This window comes from Hydractinia symbiolongicarpus, chromosome 5 (assembly GCF_029227915.1).
Source record: "Hydractinia symbiolongicarpus strain clone_291-10 chromosome 5, HSymV2.1, whole genome shotgun sequence".
Taxonomy (NCBI): Eukaryota; Metazoa; Cnidaria; class Hydrozoa; order Anthoathecata; family Hydractiniidae; genus Hydractinia; species Hydractinia symbiolongicarpus.
The window spans coordinates 27,172,957-27,194,172 of NC_079879.1; the positions used below are offsets into that span (position 1 = coordinate 27,172,957).

At 32.1% G+C, this 21,216-nt stretch overlaps 2 protein-coding genes across 3 annotated transcripts; both read right to left on the bottom strand.

Moving 5' to 3' along the window:
• Positions 1 to 1,394: 1,394 nt before the first annotated feature.
• On the bottom strand, positions 1,395 to 21,184 carry LOC130645771 (uncharacterized). The gene is made up of 6 exons (XM_057451865.1): positions 21,007 to 21,184; positions 20,423 to 20,830; positions 12,410 to 12,728; positions 12,303 to 12,341; positions 4,426 to 4,494; positions 1,395 to 4,241 (listed from the first exon to the last, which is right to left on the bottom strand). Exons 1-6 carry the CDS (start codon positions 21,064 to 21,066, stop codon positions 3,973 to 3,975), a joined length of 1,164 nt encoding a protein of 387 aa, XP_057307848.1. The 5' UTR covers positions 21,067 to 21,184; the 3' UTR covers positions 1,395 to 3,972.
• On the bottom strand, positions 4,508 to 8,499 carry LOC130645772 (uncharacterized). Of its 2 annotated transcripts, XM_057451867.1 has the most exons (3): positions 7,260 to 8,499; positions 6,650 to 7,025; positions 4,508 to 6,481 (listed from the first exon to the last, which is right to left on the bottom strand). In XM_057451867.1, exons 1-3 carry the CDS (start codon positions 7,302 to 7,304, stop codon positions 6,081 to 6,083), a joined length of 822 nt encoding a protein of 273 aa, XP_057307850.1. In that variant the 5' UTR covers positions 7,305 to 8,499; the 3' UTR covers positions 4,508 to 6,080. The 2 variants fall into 2 exon arrangements, with proteins under 2 accessions (XP_057307850.1, XP_057307849.1); XM_057451866.1 differs by having other exon boundaries at positions 4,511 to 7,025.
• Positions 21,185 to 21,216: the final 32 nt, after the last annotated feature.

Consider the following 21,216-nt stretch of genomic DNA (forward strand, 5'->3'; position numbering starts at 1 on the left):
GCACACGAATTTAGGACTGCGAAATTCGTTCCTCCTTTTACATTGAAACTTACTAACTTGATGAGACTAAATAAAAAAGAATAATTTTCAAATGCAGTTGCTTAAAGGTGTACCTATTACGCATGCGTACAATAGACAAAGTAATAACTGGTTAGATAGCCCAATAATAATAATAATTTTTTATTTGCTGTCAAATTTTAAACAGAAAGTCGAAAATTCGCTCTACAACTTAAGTAACTGAATTTTAATCAGGTAGTGGTATATTACAGAAATTTCAAAATTCTGATCATAAAAAGTGCTGAGATAAGCAAATATTTGTTGCTACTATTTTGTTTCTTTCATGACGTACTATAAGTGTGCCAACTTTGATTTAATTTGTAGCAGCCTGTCCTAAGTTGTGGAGAGAGGGCAGAATTCACCCTCCCTCCCCCTCAAAACTGTGAATTCATTTGTGATTGGATAAGAGTCAAGTTTGGATTATTCAAATAACGTTGCAGTTTCTGAAGGTTGGTTCATTTTAAACCGTGGTATGTGTAAAAAAATATGTTGTGAAAAGACCTATGTATACCCATCTTGTTTTATTAGTAATTTTAATTGCGGAGGAAGAATTAATAAATCGGGGAAATAATGATAAAATTATCAAACGGAAACCAATTAGTTAATATTTCCTGTCTATTTAAACAGTATTAGCTTATCTTTGTTGTGTACACATAAAGCATAGCTACAAGAGATTGTGTATATTGTAACATCTCACGTAATAGGGACAAATCACAGACAGCATAAAACAAAACTACATAAAAACTCAAGTAATAGATATCTGCAACGTCCACAAAATATATTAAGAAAAATTATGGTTAACTTTGAAGTTTGAAAACAATTTTTCCATAAATCAAAGAAACTTTTTCGTTCTCTCTCTTTCCTGGTCATCCTCGCTGCAAACAACATCGATGGTATAATATAACTGGGCGAAATCATAATTGTTAACATCGATGAAGTTTGTCGCCGTTTATTTTGTAGAAATCTGCAGATTTTAACCAGTGATATTGTACTCAGCCAAATGTAATAACCCATCTTATCGAATCATCAATCAGGGGACGATGCTATATATCTCGGAGAAAAGTGGTGACAAAAATTAGAATTAAAGATAATTATGTGTTCTTGATTTCATGCACAAAAACTAGTTTATAAACATCAATCACTAAGTTTTATCTGTTTCGTCAATTTATGAATTTTACTTTCTCTGGAAACAAAAGCAGTTGATTACGAAAACAGCCTCCAAATGAAACTATGCTCGAAAATTATCGAATTTTAACAGACTAGAATTTTTTTACTTCATGATTCGTTTCAACTTGCCTTACTTACAAAGTTGAGGTTTGGAGGTAAAAATAACCACATTATTTTTTTAAATTGTCTTTCATACAATGCTGGACAGATAATGTATCACAAGTGACAATATTTCTGAACAAACACGTATATAGTTGTTTTAACAAATTTATTTATAAACATAATGCTTGACACAAGAGCCTCATTATTTTTGCAAGGGTTTTCTTTTCACCTACAATATTGGACATTTTTTCCTAATTATTTAAATATCGACAAAAGTGTTAAACAAATGCAAATGGCAGACTGCAGAGTCACTACTTTTGCACACACGTAAGCCTGGCACACAGCGTTGAAAAGTTGCTAGTTACATTCTCTAGCACGACCGCTCACTTTGATGTGGTGGGATGAATTTCGGCTCAATGTATTAGCAAAATATGAAACTTTAACGATAAAAAATTTTAAACCGTTTCAAAAAATGTTCACATAACTAGCTCATTAATATGAAACATGGTTTTAAGGAAAATGCATCAGCGAAGATCTATCACTTGTAAAAATGAAATATCACACGTTCCTCCACTCACAAGAAGGTTTTAAAAGAAGAATGTAGCCAGCTTGTCTTTGATAATTTGATTTTTTTCTCTTTTTCTAATTTCTTGTGAGTGCAAAAACGATACTAAAGATGGATTTCCATTTAAGAACAAAATTGATCGGATATGAAAATTATTGATTTGTGGAATCTAAATGGTTTTTCCTTTCGTTTTGTTCTTTATTGGAATTCCATATTATAACCTCTTTTTATCCATTAATTAGCATCTCATTAGACAATACAATGCATAATTAACTTCATTATGTTAATTATAACTGTAATAATTAACAGAGGTAATATTCCTTACGTAAATTGCAACCATAAGCATTGCTGACGTAGAAGAAGGAAAAGGAAAATCTACCAACAGATGAATCCATAGTTGTCAACAATGCTTTAAAAAGTTGCAACAACGACTACAATATATAAAAAAAGTAAATAACAAAAGAAAAAAAAATAAACATTACTTGGTAACAAATTTCTGCGGATCTCACCAAATCCGCAAATGTTTATTTCGCAGAAATTTCTTCTGCAAATAATGTGTAATTCTAAGGTATCTAACGAAGACATAAATAATCGTTAGTAATTACTTAATATTTAGAATATATAAGAATTGGTTGACTTTACCAAAGATAAACACTTTTATTTTATTTTACGAAAAGTGATTTTTTAAAAGAAATTGAAAAAAAAGAGACTCGGGCTTATTAATCCCAAATAGCCCTGGAAATTAGTCACTAATTTGTCTATTATCACTAGATTAAGTTTAATCCCAATAAAATATGATTTGTAACATTGTGTCCTTATATAAAACTCTTTTCACATGGATTGACAATTCACATCAAAAATACACAACACAAAACTCGTCTCCAATTTAAACAAACACTTTAAATGTTTTTTTTTAAACAATCCACTAAAATGTAGCTGCACAAGTCCAATTTATATAGACAAAAAGTCCCGTTTACATAGATTCAGCTACTTCAAAATATTTTATCTACATACTTATATAGAATATACGTCGGCGATGTAGAACTTACTTCCACTAAAGCCGTGACGTCACAGAAACAAATTAGAAATTTGGACACTTCTTTCTTACGAAGGTATTTTAAGGTAAACTTCTTGACGTCACAGAAACAAATTAGAAATTTGGACACTTCTTTCTTACGAAGGCATTTTAAGGTAAACTTCTTGACGTCACAGAAACAAATTAGAAATTTGGACACTTCTTTCTTACGAAGGTATTTTAAGGTAAAAATTGACAGAGAAGACAAGTTCTAATGTACAAAACGGTTATTCTGGCATATAAAATAGAAAACTAAAAAGGTATTAAAAGAAACCTTGTGTTTAAAACTACGCTGTTCTACCGTGAAATAACTGACTGAATTTGATTCATGATTGTAAATATAAGTGTCTTACACTTTATATTTACATATTACCCCACACACATATATATAAACATATTTACAACAATACAAAACACGAATAAATATAAAAAATATATCTACATAACTACCAGTATTTTTTAAAAAAAGAAAAGCATACAATAATTCCCGAATTCTTATAGCCCTTTATTTCATACCATAAATGTTTGTGTGCTCATCTTAACTTGGTATTTAGAGATATGTTTTTTTAGAAGCATGACATTTATAAGCATCAGTAGGCTTAAATTTGGCTCAATTTTTAAGCATTGTGAAGCCTAAGAGGATGTTGCAAAGTTTTTATGTTTTGTTTCGTGAGCAGTTTTTCTTTTTATTCTTTTTGACTAAATTAACCAGTATGTAGTGAGATTTAAGTAATTACTGATGCTTAAAATTCAAATGCAATATCTTTTATAAGCATATTTTGTGCCTGTTTATGTGTTTTCTATAAGCGTATTCCGATAAATTTCTTTGCCATTAAGCATAACTTAAACATATTTTGAGCCCGAAAAAGTACTTTTTATACGCATCCTGTAGCCTCATTTTGAAATTTCAATTGCTTATAAAAAAACATGTATTTAGCAAAAAATCCCTCTGCACAAAAATAAATGGGCTATAAAAAAATAAGAGAATTCAATTATTCAAAATGTTTTATGGAAACCTAGCTTTAATATACTGTCCAACATCTGAACATCCAATATTTGAAAAGTACTTGGTTAATTGACGGAATGTTGTTTCTGGGACTCGAGTCATTACATGATCTAAGGCTTCTTCAAACTTTGAGATTCGGTGCACAAAATGTTGCGCATCTTTACAAGCCAAGGTAACAAATGCTTTTGCTTTCTTCACTGAATGAGGTCGGTTTTCAAACTTGTTGATAATTTCCGTTTTAAACGCAAATGGAAAATTGTCAGGATCCCCTAAAATTAACAAAAGTGTCTACCATATTTTTACTTTCCTCTTTAATGAGTACTTCTGAGTACAGTGAGGACAAGTAAATGTTAACTGAAAAGAAAATCATTATTTTTTATTTCAAATTTTAGAACATCACCTAAAAAACTGTACTTATAAATTAAAGGAAGTGAACCTGGAATTTGAACTTACCAATTGCGCTGTCTAAAGTGATACCTTGAGAAATTAAAGCAATAGAATCACCAGTACTGATACTGTTTACTAAAAATTGAAAAAAATCAAACACATCGTGTAGATAAAATGAGAAATTGCGACACCATGTCTTCCGCTTTACTACAATAAAATCAATGATAGCATTTTGCAGTGAACTCTGATTATCAGTTGAAGTTACTTTGTCTATCTGCTAAATTTAAAAAGGAAGTAACCTCAAAAATGTAAAAAATTTTTTTTGACTACGTATTTGTATTTGAACTTATAAAATCAGAAAAATAACACATAAACACAAGAATTTATCTCTAAATACCTATATTCCCTGTTCATATCTCCGTAAAAACTTTTTGAGAAAAGCGTGTCAAAATAAAAAAGACTGGGTTCTAATTTGAATATGAAGTTTTATAGTTCAAAACATTGAGATAGCTAGACGAGGCCCTATGTTGGTGCTTTTAATGCAACAGACTTTCGAATAAGAAACAAAAAAAATGCATCATATAGTTTCTTGTGCAGTGACGAAGAAAACACTGTTCCAGACATTTCGACTCTAAAGTCATTCAGTTTTAAGGCTGAAATGTCGTTGGAAGAGTACGATGGCACTGAAGGGTCACACTTCCATACGAAAAATTGAAACTTCCATACAAAAAATTGAAACTTTTATAAAATCTCTCAAGGTTTTAGAAACGTTTTTAGAACTTCTACAAAAATTTTTGAAACTTCTACAAATTGTTTTTGAAACTTTTATAACACATTTTATTTTTTTCATAAATATATTCATTATTAAACAGACGACTTCACAGACGCAAATATGTTTCGCGAGGGCCTAATTACGCATGGCACATTGACGGTCATGACAAATTGAAACCCTTTGGGTTTTCGATCCACGGTTGGATTGATGGCTTCTCGAGAAAATTAATCTGATCAGATGACAGTACCAAACATTATTTGATTGAGCCAATTCATGTTTATTTACATAGTTCAACTGACAGTCAAAACAGCTTGGGCTTTTTTAGTATTATCTCTTCCTCAGAAAATCAAAGAAATTGAGTCCTACTGGTCTACCTTACAGCGTGATTGCATTGGTTGGTGGAAATCATTTTTCAGAGATATGACCAACCTAAATGTTTTTAAAGTTCGGATCCTGTTTTAGTCGATTGCATACGCCGTTAATCTGCAAGGAGTTGCAGACTGTTTGAGATGAGTGGAATTCACACCCTAATGTTTCCCCGAGTTCAAGGAGTTCGCACAAACTTTGATGCAGCAAAATGGATGGGACTTTCCTAATGTTATTTCAGATGCGTTACGTCTGTACATGTACTTGCTATCAAAGATCGAACAGTATTCATAGAACATAGTTAACTGTTTAAACTCTTTTTTTAATCCAAATTTAGTATTACGTGTTTAATATTAAAGTATGAAACAGACCCCTTCATAATTTTCAGACATTCTTCAATTTTCCCAGATATTCATGCATTTGATAAAAAAACACAATAAAAATTAATCGACACAAAATTTTTTATTGCACCTAAAATCCCTCTCCAAAATTGTATAAAGAAAGTGTTAACAAAACAGAATACTGGAAACTCTATTGTCTGTCAGTTCAAACATAGCAAAACAAGAAAGAATCCAAAATCGGTTTAAATGATGTCCAACTCCCATTCAGATGACTGCAATATATTGCTGAATTCTTCACGGAGTTCGCAATAATTATTATAAGTTGAAGGAAGTTCTAAGCTTGGTGTACATGTGTGAGCTACTGGTCTACGACTAAAATTCGATTCCGGTCGCGTGAAAATTATTTCTACTGTATCAACAACCATGTTATCTGAGCCTGTTATGAACTTTATAAATTTTTTCAACATAATGGTTTCCAAACCTCTCACATACCGCTTTAAATAATTGAATGAGTCTTGTTCAGCACTGCTACTCGTATGGACATTTTTGAACAAGGCTTCAACGTTTTTTGTGGTTGATTCCAATCTTTCGTAAAACTTCACAATATTCTCCATGGATGAAAATTTTGGCTTCTTTTTAAGCTCTGAAAAGGCAACTTTCCAACATGAGGCTATAATGTGACTTTTCTGTACAAGTTCCTGGTGACCTAATTCAATGATAACTGATTTCACATTTGATTCTGTTACTACAGTTTTACATTTTAATTGTTCCAAAATTTCAGCAAATTCATCACTGTGAATAACATTCTCACCTTCGCTTTTAGCAATGGCTTTTGTCACCAACTGACTTTCATCTGATGACAAGTATTTCAGGAATGAAGATATGAGCAGCTCTTCTGGCACTTCTCCGAACAAACAAAAACATAAAAATGCTCGACTCAAACTGATTGGAAAGTAACCAGTGTCAACAGACCCCTTTAAAATGATCATGCCAATTGCACGCCACTCTTGTTTGTACAAATCATGCCGAACTTGTGGCACTCTTTCTTGCTCACCATACAAGTATGCATTGTATACTTCATTCCAGAATGAAGAATAAATATCGCGAGAAACACCTGACCCTGCACCATTTTCTTCTTGGCCACGAGGATCAATCCATATATATCGGATGTCATCTGTCACATTGATCTAAGATGAAAACCAAAATACATTATGTCATTGTGTTATATTCTATATATGCAACAAGGTAACTGTTATTATAGAAGAGCAACATAAAATAATAAACTGAATACTTTGGACTTTATGACTTAGGATACCTGGACTTTGAAGAAGATAACTAATTCAATAAGACATGTGTTTTTATTATTGTTTTATTGTATTCAGAGAGGGTCTTAATTACTGTAAAATACAAAATGGTCTCACCTGCTTAGTAATAAATAAATCCATCAAATCTTTCTTTATCGTCATGCAGTGTATTTTAGCAATGTGCTGTACTACGTCTGTAACATCAGAACTTGTGCTTGCATTATCCAAATTTGAAGGCTAGATCGCACCGGTTGCTATAGTTATTGAAGCTCCAGCTAAAGTTTGAATCCTTCTTTCTCTCAATTGATTTAAAGATGGCCTTTCTTCTTCGTTTTCATTTGAAAGTTCAGAGTCATCATCAAGAAGGTTCAAACAAATTGCCAAACAAGTTCAAGTTGCTATCTGCAATACAAGAAGCACTATACTCATTATTTTGGAAGCAAATAATACATTGGTTTCCGATATAGCTGCAATGACAAACAGAACATATATGTCGCCTGCTAATTTCCTTTGGTTCTGTTATTTCTCAGTGAAAGTTTCAACGTAATCATTATTCAAAGTTTCTTGACCAGCTTCTACATACTCGTTATCATGGTCATATGCTACAGATTTAGTTGATAAAACAAACCAACACTTCGATAAAAATAGACCTTTCCTTTCAATGTATGCCCAAAGGTCTTCATCTTCATCTAATGTTTCCCCATTTGGACCACATAACGACTTCATGCACTCTGATTCTGCCTCTATGTAACTATTACAGTCATTTTGGTCAAAATACAACTTCAAAGCTTTGTATTTAAGCTCTTCAAAATGGTGTTCAATGGTGTTCCACTTTCCACCTTGATGAATAGATATCCACCCGCATCTTTCTGTTTTACTATTTCGTATCTTTCTCTCAATGGATTATATCGCTCCCATTTCACTTGTACTTTTTTGATCTTTCGAGGTGTGTAACTTTTCGAAGAGGATGACGAAGCCTTTTGACGAACTCTTGACAATAAATTGTCAAGACGAGTTTCTGTTTCCGTTTTTTGTTGGCACTACTAGTGCTCGAAGAACTTGAAGAACCGTCATCGGGGTTGTTTGTATTACAGCAACTACTTGCTGTTGACTTTGAAGTATTCATCATGTACGATTCTACCTGGCTGCGTACAATTTGCTCCAGCACGGCGTCCATGTTTGTTTATAATTTAGTATCATTAATTTTACGGTAGCAGATAGAACCTTTCAAAAAAAGTTATAAAAGTTCCAAAGTTTTTTATAGAAGTTCGCAATTTTTTTTACAGAAGTTTTTTGAATTGAATGAAAGTTTTTATTATTATGAATAGATTTGGGAGCAGAAATAAGGAAGGGGAGAGATTGCTTGAGTTTGGAATGGCAACGGTCATGGTGGTTTGCAACACATCATTCAGTAAGAGACAGAGTAGGCTGATAACATATGAGTCAGGTGGTTGTAAGACACAGATAGATTACTTCCTGGTTAGTAAGTCAGACAAGAAAGTGGTGAAGGACGTGAAAGTTATATCGGGGGAAGAGTGTGTTTCCCAGCATAGGTTGCTGGTTTGTGATATTATCTTGAAGAGTGTTAAAGAAGCCAAGGGAAAGTACAGGCCCTGTCGAAAAGTCTGGAAGCTGAAGGAAGAGATTGTAGCAAGACAATTTAGTGCAAAAGTTCAGCAGTTAGCCCACAATGGTCAATGTGATAGTGACAATGTTGAAAGTACTTGGACTACTTTGAAGAATTGTCTTCTTCTGATGATACCTGTGGGTGGACGAAAGGACCAGCTAGATATAGACAGACCTGGTGGTGGAATAATGAGGTTGACCAGTGTATAAAGGAAAAGAGGAAACTTTGGAAAGAGTGGAAGTCAGGTGGTAGTAAAAATATTTACTTAGAAGCTAAGCGTCGCGCTCGTACAGCAGTGTATAAAAAATCAGAAGCAGAGAGAAACAGATTTGCAGATGTGTTAAGAAGGGAAGACCAGCGCAATGAGGTTTCAAGATAGCAAAGCAAATGAAGAAGACTAATCAAGATGTAGGTAAGAAGTGTATACGTAATGATGAAGGTGTTTTGGCTAGCACAGAGGAGGAGAAAAGGGTAGCTTGGAAGAATCATTATCAGAGGTTGCTTAACACTGAGTTTGATTGGGACGAGGATAATTTGTCTGATGATGATGTTGTAGAAGGGCCAGCTATGCAGATCAAGACAGAATGGGTAGTGGAGGCTATTAGGAAATTCAAGATTGGCAAGGCTGCAGGAGTATCAGGTATTGTTGCAGAGATGGTAAAAGCATCTGGATATATTGGAGTTGAGCTTAGTGTAAATGTTGGTGTACATCAGGGTTCTGTACTTAGTCCTTTGTTGTTTATTCTAGTCTTAGAAGCGCTGTCGATGGAGTTCAGAACAGGTTGTCCATGGGAGTTGTTGTATGCAGATGATTTGGTTCTCATAGCAGAGTCGATGGAAGAATTAGTTGAAAAGTTTGAGGAGTGGAAGAAAGGACTAGAAGAGAAAGGGCAAAAGGTAAACACAGCAAAGTATAAAGTCATGATTAGTAGCATTGCAGCCAAGTGTGACCTTGTAGTTGGAAAGTGGCCTTGTGGAGTTTGCAGGAAAGGGGTTGGTAGTAACTCAATTTTTTGTCAGACTTGCAAGCATTGGGTACATAAGAAGTGCAGTAGTATTAGTGGAAGGTTAAGAGCTGACATACAGTTTGTATGCAAGCGTTGCAAAGGTGAGATTATAGAGAATGAAGTATTTCCAGCTTTAATGATGTACAACAGTGGCTCGTTAGAGATAGTTGAGAACTTCTGTTACTTAGGTGATATGTTAGGCAGTGAAGGGGGTGTTGGAAGAAGTGTTACTTGCAGGATAGGTTTTGCTTGGAAAAAGTTCAGAGAGTTACTTCCTTTGTTGACTAGCAGAGTCCTGTCAATTAAGGTAAAAGGTAGGTTGTATGAGGCCTGTGTAAGAAGTGTTATGTTGTACGGTAGTGAGACATGGGCAGTGAAGCAGGAAGATCTTGATCGTTTAGAAAGGAATGATATGAGAATGGTTAGGTGGATGTGTAGTCTCCGTAGAATTAAAGATGTTATCCACATATGAAGATTGAATTGGCTGGGGCACTTGGAAAGAATGGAGGAGGATAATTGGGTAAGAAAGTGTAGAGACTTGATACTTCATTGGGCAAAGCCCAGAGGCAGACCGAGAAAGACTTGGCAGGAGGTTATAAGGACAGACTTGATACAGAGGAAGTTGAGTTTAGATCTAACACAGTCTAGATCAGATTGGAAGAGGGTCATTAATATACCCCGTTTAACCCATGCTAGCATGGAAAACGGACGTTAAGCAGAGAATGATGAATAGAAGTTTGCATTTTTTTCAAAGATAGTTATTTCAATTATTTGTATAGAAGTTTTTGTTTTTTTAAACGGAAGTCTAAATTTTTTGAATAGAAGTCTCAATTTTTGTTGTATGGAAGTGTGACCCTTCAGTGCCATCGTAGAAGAGCAATATAAATTTTTAAGTTCAAACCATGAAGACGAAGTTGTACAAAAAGAAGGCAATCGAATTGGATCGAAAATACAAATAATTTCGCCAAATATAAAGTCTTTCATATTTATAATCATGACTGGAGTGATATCCATTTTATATCTTTAACATCCTTCTGTCTTCAATTAATCGAAATTGTTAAATTGAATCGTGTTAAAAATAAAAAGTCCGATAAAAAAGGAAATACATTTTCCATTCGCACATGATTAAGTTTCTCACCAAGCTCTTCACAATAAACTTTTCAACACAATCTTTTGTGAAAAAAAGCATCTTGCTCTCCATCCGAAATATTTTATGCAACTACATAAATTCAATGAAGAAGGCCCGGAAAGCAACAATGATGAAGGGATTGAAAAAAATAGAATACCGAAGATGCGTTCTAATGAAGAAATGATGTGATTTCAATGAGTTTACATGAACAGGGGGTAAATTTTAAATTTCCTATTTTAGGACAAACATATATTATAGATTTGATGGGTACATAATCGATTACAAAAAGATGTTCTGAAAGACATACCATCGTGTTCTTTATGGGTAATCCACAATAAATACTCTAAAGCCGATAGATATTTTCGAATTGTTGTCATTACCCCCTGTCTGTCAAGACAACAAAAGCGACGAAGAAAACATTTACTTGTTGTGAGGTGCATAATTTTTAAATTTGAAAGTCAAAGTAAGTTTGAAAAAAAAATAATGAATCAACGAAACGAAGTTGTTAGGAAATCATTAATATTAAAAGAAAGAATTATCATTGTGTAAAATATAATTTTTATTGGCTGGGTATGTAATTGTTGGTTACGAACATGAAGTTTATACCGAGCTTGTATCTTTTTATTTTGATAAACAAATACGAAAGAAGCATGTGTTTGGCTTATACATACAAAATAAAATGATTTATGTAAATCAGGTAATTGCCTGAAGATCTCTTTCAAAGCAGTCTGGCTCAAAGTGCGTGGAACATATATAAAATCCTGAATCCTTAGGCAAGGGACCAGTTCTTCTCAAATGTTTTGTGACCATCTTTTTCGAAGCTCTTATTTTTCTCTATGCTTGGAATTTTGAAAAAAACTACAACATCGTCAACATTTTATTACCAGTTCTGTTAATGCAGTTGATGGTGGCGCAATTTGGGATGTTTTCAAGCAGTTAAACTCGAATGTTCAAGTAAATTAACAACTAATACTACTACCACCGCCAGCACACCACACTTTTTGAACTAAAAAACGTCATAATTTCAACTCGACCCAATCCTTTTAAAATCGCAAAGGGGTCAGAATAACGAAGCGATTTCACGCGTAGTAAACACAACTTTTTACCAAGTTAGTGAAACTTTTATATGAAAAGAAATAGGTATTTCAAGTTTTTTTTGTTGCAGCTACTGTTTTTTTAAATAAAAAATTAGAGCTTACTTCCCCTTTAAGAGAACTAATAAATACATGTTTTTAAAAGTTTTCAAAACTGGTTTGATAAAAATGAATATATTGTCTGCTTATTACAGTAACTCGTATAATGGTTTCGAGTTGCTAGTGTTGGCCACTGCAGAAGTAAATACAAATTACATATAGATTCTATGCTTTTGTAAAGAATCAAATAAAACCATTACTTACTGTCAGATTGGCTGTGTCTATTTCTTCCTCTTTGATATACTAAAGTTAAATAGCACATTCTTTAGAAGAAGATAAAAGTTGAGCAAAACTATTAAAAAGATACACACCTTTCCAAATTATTAAAATTAGTAGTACCACAACAACAGCGGAAACAGCAGCAGCGGGAACCCATAAAGGGATTCCATTTTCATTTTCTCTGTAGGTGGTTGTTGATGTCGATACTATCTGTTGTTTTGTGGCATCAGTTTCACTAAACGCTTTCTCTTTTGGTGTTGTAAAACTTGAATTTGGCAGTTCTGTTGTTGTTTTACTCTGCGAAATTAGTAGTTCTGTTGTCGCTATGCTTGAAGAATTTGGCTGTCGTGATGTTGCTGCACTGGGTGAATTTGTCGTTGAATCTTTTATTATTTTCTCCTCTTTGCACCGCTAAAAATAAGTTGTTTAATTATGGTTAATTATTTGCACGAAAATTCAGGAAGCATTGGTCACTAGCAATACTGGTTGCCATGGTTGTCAATTTATGCTTATGACACTACAAGTATTATTGGACATTTAACATTCTGTTGTATACAAAAGTAAAGAATCTTTGAAGAACCCTAATTGAATTTTAAAATAAACTGATTTCTAAGAAATCCTTGCACAATTTGTGTGTCACAAAGGGCAGGGCTTAAATAACCATATGACATCTCACAAAAAATTTAATTTTTTTTCTACTGCATAGTTTAGTTGCCTCTCGTGGTGATGCAAACAAGCATTTTAGCATTAAAAGCTCTGTGTGAAAATTTTATTTGTGTGAGCGATCCCAAAATAAAGAAATTACAAATAAAAATTAAAAAAGTTAGGTAACAAATATTCTTTGCCCTTGTACATGGCACAGAGGATTCGTTTTTGCATGGGCAACAAAGGTACAGTACTGTGAAAAGGTTTGTTAACATCGTGTTCGTGTAACGAGCGTGGTGCACACGAACCACGATAAAATCGTAGTCTTCGTGTATAACAAATATTCAAACATTCTATCGTGGCCACCACGCTAATATAATTATCTCCACGAAGGATCGTGTGTCCCACGATCTTTTTCGCGAGCTCCACGATTTATATAGATTTAATTTTTTTTCTTTTCAAAAGCGTCGGTAATTTGTTTTATTGAGTTTAACGAACGGACGCAATTAAATGTTTTGTACGAAATGTTATTTTGTAAAGAAAAGTTAAATTTGTCTGACCATAATTTAATTTCAGTTTTTAAAACTTTAATAACGCCCGTCTCAAACACATCTCATTGTTTTGCCGATATTTTTTTGCCAAAAGAACTCTGTTCAAGAAAACGTTGAACCGAAAATATATGCAAAATATTTAACAGTCATTAAATTAAAGTAGATTTTAAAAGCGTATTTGGTCATCGAGTTTTTCTTTCTTTTATGTCTTATCTATTTTGCCGATGTATCTTTCTCTAATTTTGTCGGCGTCTTTAAAAGTCAGATGAGCAATTAGTTTCTCTTTGAAAAAAAAAGTTAAATATGGATGCTCTGTTTGGCGAAACCATTTATACAATTTACAAATCAAGACATGGTGCTTCCAAAATATTTCAGACAGCGAATAATAAATCTTAAACAAAAAAAGAATGACCTATATGCAGATTAGCAAAATTATTGAAGAGGAAGATGGCAAAAAGATTTCAAGGCAAACAATATCAAAAATTGTTCGAAGATTTAATGAAACGAAATCGCTACCGCCAAAACGAAAGAGTGGTCGAAAAAGAAAACTGACATTAGATCATCATAATTTTATTGACAAATGCTATGAAAACAACGATGAACTAACTTCAGTTGGTGAGCTTTAAATATTTTTTAGCGTTTTATTACCCTTAGTACGAAATATTTGCATATGGAGAAGTTTAACGTTTTCTCATTTTTTACATAAATAATATAATTATATTTTTTTATATATTTGTAGATGTTCAAAAACTTGTTAAAAGTGAATTTCAGCTTGACGTCTCGTCATCATGCATTCGACAAGCAAGACAAAAAATAGGCTGGACCCTAACTGGTCCCCGCTATTGCCAGTTGGTGCGTGTACCGAATCAAGTGTTAAGACTGGAGTTTTGTCAGAAACTTCTTCGGACCAATGAGCAGTTCGAAGACGTAATCTTCACCGATGAATCAACCATCATGATGGATAATCACGGAAAAATATGTTTCCGTAAAAAAGGCCGTCTTCCAAACTTAAAACCCACTGCAAAACATCCTTACAAAATACATGTATGGGCGGGTATATCAAAAAGGGGGCCTACGGATATCTTATTATTCACTGGAATAATAAGAAAAGAATTCTATGCTGATGAAATTTTACAAAAAGGACTGCTGCCATTTATTCAAAGAGTTTACCCTGATGGACATCGTTTTCAACAAGATAACGACCCTAAACACAAAAGTAAGATCTTTTTAATTATTCACTCTGATGAGAACTTCCTTATAAATCAAATATACATGTATTTTACAAATAATTTTTGTGATTGTCAGTCAATAAAACGAGAGTGATGAAAATGCATATTATTATTATTATTATTATAAATTACTTTTTTGTTATAGGTAAATACGTCCTTGAATTTATTGAACAGAATAACATCAACTATTGGCCTACTCCTGCGGAAAGCCCTGATTTAAATCCAATCGAGATGTTGTGGCACGAACTAAAACATCACATACGAAGACGGGTAAAACATAAAATAAAAGAAGAATTGGTTGCTGGATTATTAGATTTTTGGTCAGGTGTAACTTGGGAGAAATGTGAAAGATATATCAACCATTTACACATTGTAATTCCAGTCGTTATTGAGCGCCAAGGAAAAGCATCAGGCCATTGAGAAGATATTTGTAAAAAAAAAAAAAATATTTAATTTTTGTATTTCTGAATCTATTATTTTACTTTTTACGAACAGATTTTTAATAGTATAATTTTAACAATCTATTTAAAAATTTTAATATTTTGGAAGAAAACAAATAAGGAAATTTAAGGCTGAGAAAGGGTTACGAAAAAACTCTTATAAAAAACTTTAAAAAAATCAACTCGCCCCCAGGGTTGAAGCCCTGGCGTGGAAAAAGAAAGTGTAAAAAAAATACTAACCTCGCTCTTTTAAAAAAAATGTATAATAACCAGAAATCGCCAGATAATATTAGACCTGTTTCACCAAGTAATAAAGCGTTAGCGACAGTAAGGTATATATGTTTAAAAACCGTAAGAACAAGTATCTTGACTTTCATATTTTTTGAAGCGCAACCATGGGAATAGAAGTGGATATTCTGCGTAAAACTTCCGTATTGTTATAAGAACGTATAGTCGTATAAATTTTTTTTCATTTGACCTTAAAATTTAAATTCATGAAATAAAGTCGCTTGATTGTATATACCATGCTTGTGACGATGAGTAACACTAAAATGAAACAACCTTTATAACATTTATTTAGAACAGAGATGCGTTTTTAAAAAAAAAATAGAAATAAATTTGTGAAAGAATTATTTAAAATGTTACAGTTTTATTTAATACCCTATGGACGGCGCTTGATTCACGAAGGATTAAAATCTTTTATATAGCTAGCCTTATAACAACGAATTAAAACAAAAAAATGTTAATTTATTTTTTTGTCGCGGTTTTTAATTTAATTGATAAACTAATACGGTCTTTGTTGTTTTACAATAGAAGTTATCTATCGTGGAAGCCACGATGTAATATTTAATTTTCGTTCGTGTAGTCCACGAAACATGATCGTGAGGTCCACGATTTTTAAAAAAATACGTATCGTGGGCTATCGTGGTTCGTGCGTAACATGAAATAAACACAAACCACGATGTTAACAAACCTTTTCACAGTACTGTAGCACCACTTCCAGCAATGTTCACAACCAGGAATTTCAATCCACGCAGAAAAGATTTGTAAGTGGTGTAATTAATTAAACTTTTGTTTGTGGAACAAAAATAATATATGTAAATTAAATTAAGAGAATTTGAACAGTGGCTAATAAGGAAAATGATAAACAATGGATCATGAAAATCATTTACTTAAAAATGATTGATATTAGCGTTGTACACAGTGTTACTATGATAAAAATATTAGTATTTGACATTCTGTGGTTTCATTTACATTTAATTTTTTGTTTAGACCAGATCTACTAATTTTTGTCAAAAATATGAAATAAGTCAAAATACTTTTAATATATACCCTTTTTAATGCAATTAATTGTTTACTTGGAACTTTTTTTCTATTCAGAATTAGAGTGAGAGATATGTTGCCCAAAAGATTCATCATAAATTAGACACTTTTCTGCCATCAAGCCTCAACAAGTGCTTCGATACTCTAGCTTGAACTAGTTTATCATATAAACCGACTATAAATCATTGTAGCAGTTTGATATACTCAGCAGAGGATTGTTCAATTTCCATCACAGTTTATAAGATCAGCAGCAAAGAATGTATTGCAAGATAATGTGATCATGTCTTTTAATTTATAATCTTTCTTTAAGTTATGATAAATTATGCGCAAGATAGTAATTATTTCAAAAAGAAAACAATGTTTATGTCATGCCTCAATGTAATTAAATGAAAATAAATTTTAGAGCAATATATTCATGTTAATTCAATACAAATTAGATGAAGCAAAAGCAGTGATTTATCTCGCAAAAATATTTAAACAGGCCTAATAAGTACTGCTGATGTATAATAAGTTAAGATAAACAACACTCAAATTAAAGACAAAACTCCTTCAATGCACTATGCCTCACTAAAGTAAATTCACAGTTAAACTCTCAAAAAAAAAGAAGAATTGAACTGTAGTGAATATTTATGATTAATTGTTAGTTACATAAAAAACAATTCTTTTTATGAAGAGAAAATTATGGAAAAATTTACCAACAAGTTCTCACTTTTTAAGAAAATAATAATTTTACTTGGTGAGTTCTTAACTAATCAGGAAAAAAAAGAACAGCTCTTTACACGCTATTTCAGCCAATCAGGTGATTCCAATTTAATTAGTTGTTCTACGGGTGAAGTCGATAGTAACTTATGGTTAGTCGGTCAGCAAAATAAAAATAATTTTATCAAGAATGTATGGTCAGAACAACAACAAAAAAAATAAAAAATAACAACGGAGGAGGGTGTTACGACAACAATTTTTTTCTATGTATTTTCAAATAATAATAATTTGTCTCACTAAAAAATATGTAACTAGTTCTCAACTTGCATGATCAAAAACTTGCTTTTAAAAGTTATGCAGCAAGAATTTTTCTTGTGTTGTTTTGAAAGTTATACAGCAAGAATTATTCATACTTGTATTGTTTTGAAATATATACAGCAAGTTATACTTGCACTGTTTGGAAACTTATACAGCAAGTTATTCTTCTCCTACTTAAAATAATAAACAATTTTAGTGTTCTTTTAATGTATTTTGCGCAGTTTTATAGGAAATTCTAAATTTAAGTGCAAATTCTTTTTCGGACTATGGTTGTTTAGTTGAGAATATTTAAAGTCTTTCTTAGCGTTAAAATCATTTTTTTAAATTCATAACGGAGAAGTGTGTTACGACAAGGGTATTCTATCTTGTTTTAATTATTTTTCCTAAATGGTATCGACCAAACTCTTGCTGTATCACAGTTTAGCTAGCATAATTTTAAACATATATATCAATCATAACGATAAAGGGTGTCACAACAATAACCTGTCTTGTTTTTCAGTTGTATTATAACTATTTTAGCGAAAGTAGCTAAATTTTATTATAAATCATTTAAATTTAAACTTCTGTTTAACCACGTAACTATTTTTGTGATTACAAGATTAGTGCACCACACATTTTAGTTTTATCGCAACAAATTACCATGAACAAAGAATCAACTTCCAGTGACCTTACCAATGGTGGTCCTAAAGTAACGTAATTGATTCACCTTGTTTAGTATAATTGTAGATGGACATTCAACCAACAAAAAATAACATCATTGATATATTTTCTATGCTCATTATACTTTCACGAGATGGAATGAGAAAATGTTGGTTTATTTTTCATGTTTCTTCCTGTAAAATATTTTTGCTTGATATTATTATTTTATTGTTTTCGTGAAAATTAGGGTCGGTTGGGCCAATAGAACAACTAATTAAATTGGAATTGCCTCAGAGAAAAAATTTCAGCTTTTTGCACTGTAGAATTAAAAAATAAGTAAAAATTGAAGTCGTTTCCTCGCCATAAAGTAAGAATATAGCATATATATTTCATGTAGATTAGCCAGTCACAGTGTGAGAAAAACTCTAACCATATGATAAATATGGTTATCTTCTTAAAACACTACACAAAAAAGATTTTTAATTAAAAAATTATAAAAATAAATCTTAATTTAGTTCTCTTTGTCATATTTTCACATTTGCGGCATTCTGATCTTCTTAATGTGAGTAAGGGAAAAAATCTCATTTTTTTTCAAAAAAATTTTTACGCATTCGTATATAATTGAATACGAACTTTTTGATAGAAAAGAAAAAAATATGAAACAATCTGAAAGAATGTCTTTATTCCAAAAAACCTACTTTACCCTCATAGCACACATAACTTATTGTACATGACACATTTCTGAATGTTCATAAATATGTCATCTTGAGAATAATTTTTACTTACTTTCAGACGAGCAAACTTTTACGATAATTCAATTACCGTCATAAAAAGATTTAAAAAAAAGCAATAGTTATATTTATGCAGAACTTTTTATATTTTTTCATTTTTTTTACTTTATGTGTCCTTTCTTCTTATTATTTGTTATCTTACCCATGTTGTTTCGTTATGATCAAAGTGTGGAAGAAAGTAGACATGTGCGCATCATACAGAAAGTGTTAGAAATACATTCGTTACTATGGCAACGAATGAATTATACAGAAAATGATCAACTTTTAAATAATATTTAAAACTCTTTTTCACAGAGTTAATTTTTTCAGAGAGTGTGTCATAGTTTTAATCTCCATTTACAAAACAATAAAAGCTTTGAGGAGGAGGGTGACTTTGTTTTGTAAAGGAATGATACATCTGGGGTGCTTTTTTGAATTAAGGTGTGAATGTAAACCTAACTCAGTTATGATGCTTTTTGTGATGAAACGAAGGGAATAATTTAGTACTTAACTTTGATGGGAAATATCTTTAAAAGTAAAAACATTCAAAGCATAATTCAAAAAAGCTTCCGAGATATATGTGTAGTTAATACAAAATTGCAAACAGAATGTATGAAAATCTTTTAGTTTTGTAAATGGAACAAATTTTCTAAACAAGGGGGTCATTTTTAAGGCGTTTTTTTATGATTTAAAATTATTTTTTTAAAAAAATATTTAGATCATTGTCTAGATAATTTTATATGCTTCTGGAATATAACTAAGTCAATGCATTGAACACCATTCAATTTTAGTTACATGATTTTCAATACATAGCAATTCTTTCCCTTACTCACACCTTAAAATTTTTCCCTGGTCCCTGCTCTCAGGTCAGTATGACATTTTCTTTTCAGGTTCCGCTCATGTCACACAAATTGATTGATTGACGGGGGGCAGCCGAAAAAAATGTTATGACTATTTTATTTATTTTTTTACAAAAAAATGAACAATAAAGTAAAGTAAATTGCTTCTGTTTTTTTATTATTTTTTTAAATTAAGAAAAATAACTTTAAAAGAAAAAAATAATTTCTTTAAAAATCATATTTTTTTAAATTTGTTCTCTCCGGCCACATTACTGTTAATTAAAATTTTTATGGTCATTTTCCCCATTAATCATTTTGAATGATGGTTATCAATTAACACTAAAATTTAACAGTGAGGAATAACATCAACAGTTGATAAAAAAGATGTACAGTAAATGTCTGTAATGCAATAAGAACTCACCGAAATAACCCCAGCATTCTTGTATTGTGTTTTAGTGTCAGCTCTAATGTTTTGCTTCCAATGTCATAAATTTTTATTTTAATCTTGGGAGACCATTACTCCTTTTCTGTAGGTAATTGTTTCTCATTTTAAGAGATCTTCTGAAAAACTTATGTTAAGCCCTCAGGCAAAGTTTTTTTTAGAACCAAGCTGTATTATTAAAGTAAACAAGATACAAAAGCAATAACTTACAAGATTCTTTCCCATGCTCAAACAATAACCTTCTGGAACATAATCAGTAATTCTGTTTCGTTTACAGAGACTGCATCTTTGATCACATTTATTAGTACCAGGGTCTCTGTAATACCCATGCTTACACATGCACTTTCTGTCACTCTCATAAGTACAGGGGGTGCTTTCCACTTCTTCTTCCAAATCACAGGGATGTCTACACTGTATCCATTGGTTGTTTCTAATGTAGTAATGTCCTTTGCTTGGCGACGAGACACATTTTAATGTAATATTTTTATAATGATTAGTGTTGCAAGGAGGAAACTGTGCTTCACTGACAGGGCAGATATTGATGCATGGGATGCAAGAAATTAGTTTGTTTTTGGAATATATTCCCACTGAGTTTATTCTACATGGCAACATGTCAACCTGAAAAATGTAAGCCATTAGATGTAATATAACTATAGCAATATATATGCTCAACTGTAGAAAACATCAAAGAGGGTTGCTTGACCTGGTCACTAGCTAGCTAGTTGACAAAAGCGTATACACACAGCTATAGCTAGCTATCCAGAACTTATGGCCATTTACCTAAGCTCACTTACCATTTCAATTGCGACACAAAGTAATATAAAAATATTTTTAGACATTTTAACAAGTTTCATAATGTTTTAGTAGATAGATTTTAGTAGATCCTCGTCACGCACACCAATCATAGATTTTTAAACGCTATAATACACCAATTCGACAAGGCTACTATTTTTATCTGGAGAACTGAGCGGAGCTTGCCGGGAATTTGTCGAATCATACACTTA

Bases quoted from the DNA above. Each gene is read 5' to 3' on its own strand.
- LOC130645772 (XM_057451866.1), bottom strand. From the start codon at position 7,304: ATGACGATAAAGAAAGATTTGATGGATTTATTTATTACTAAGCAG. The intron at 7,026-7,259 runs GTGAGACCATTT...TTTTCATCTTAG, and splicing joins ATTTATTTATTACTAAGCAG to ATCAATGTGACAGATGACAT.
- LOC130645771 (XM_057451865.1), bottom strand. From the start codon at position 21,066: ATGAAACTTGTTAAAATGTCTAAAAATATTTTTATATTACTTTGTGTC. The intron at 12,729-20,422 runs GTAAGTTATTGC...ACTTATTTTTAG, and splicing joins TGAGCATGGGAAAGAATCTT to CGGTGCAAAGAGGAGAAAAT. The intron at 12,342-12,409 runs GTGTGTATCTTT...ATTTAACTTTAG, and splicing joins AATTTTAATAATTTGGAAAG to TATATCAAAGAGGAAGAAAT.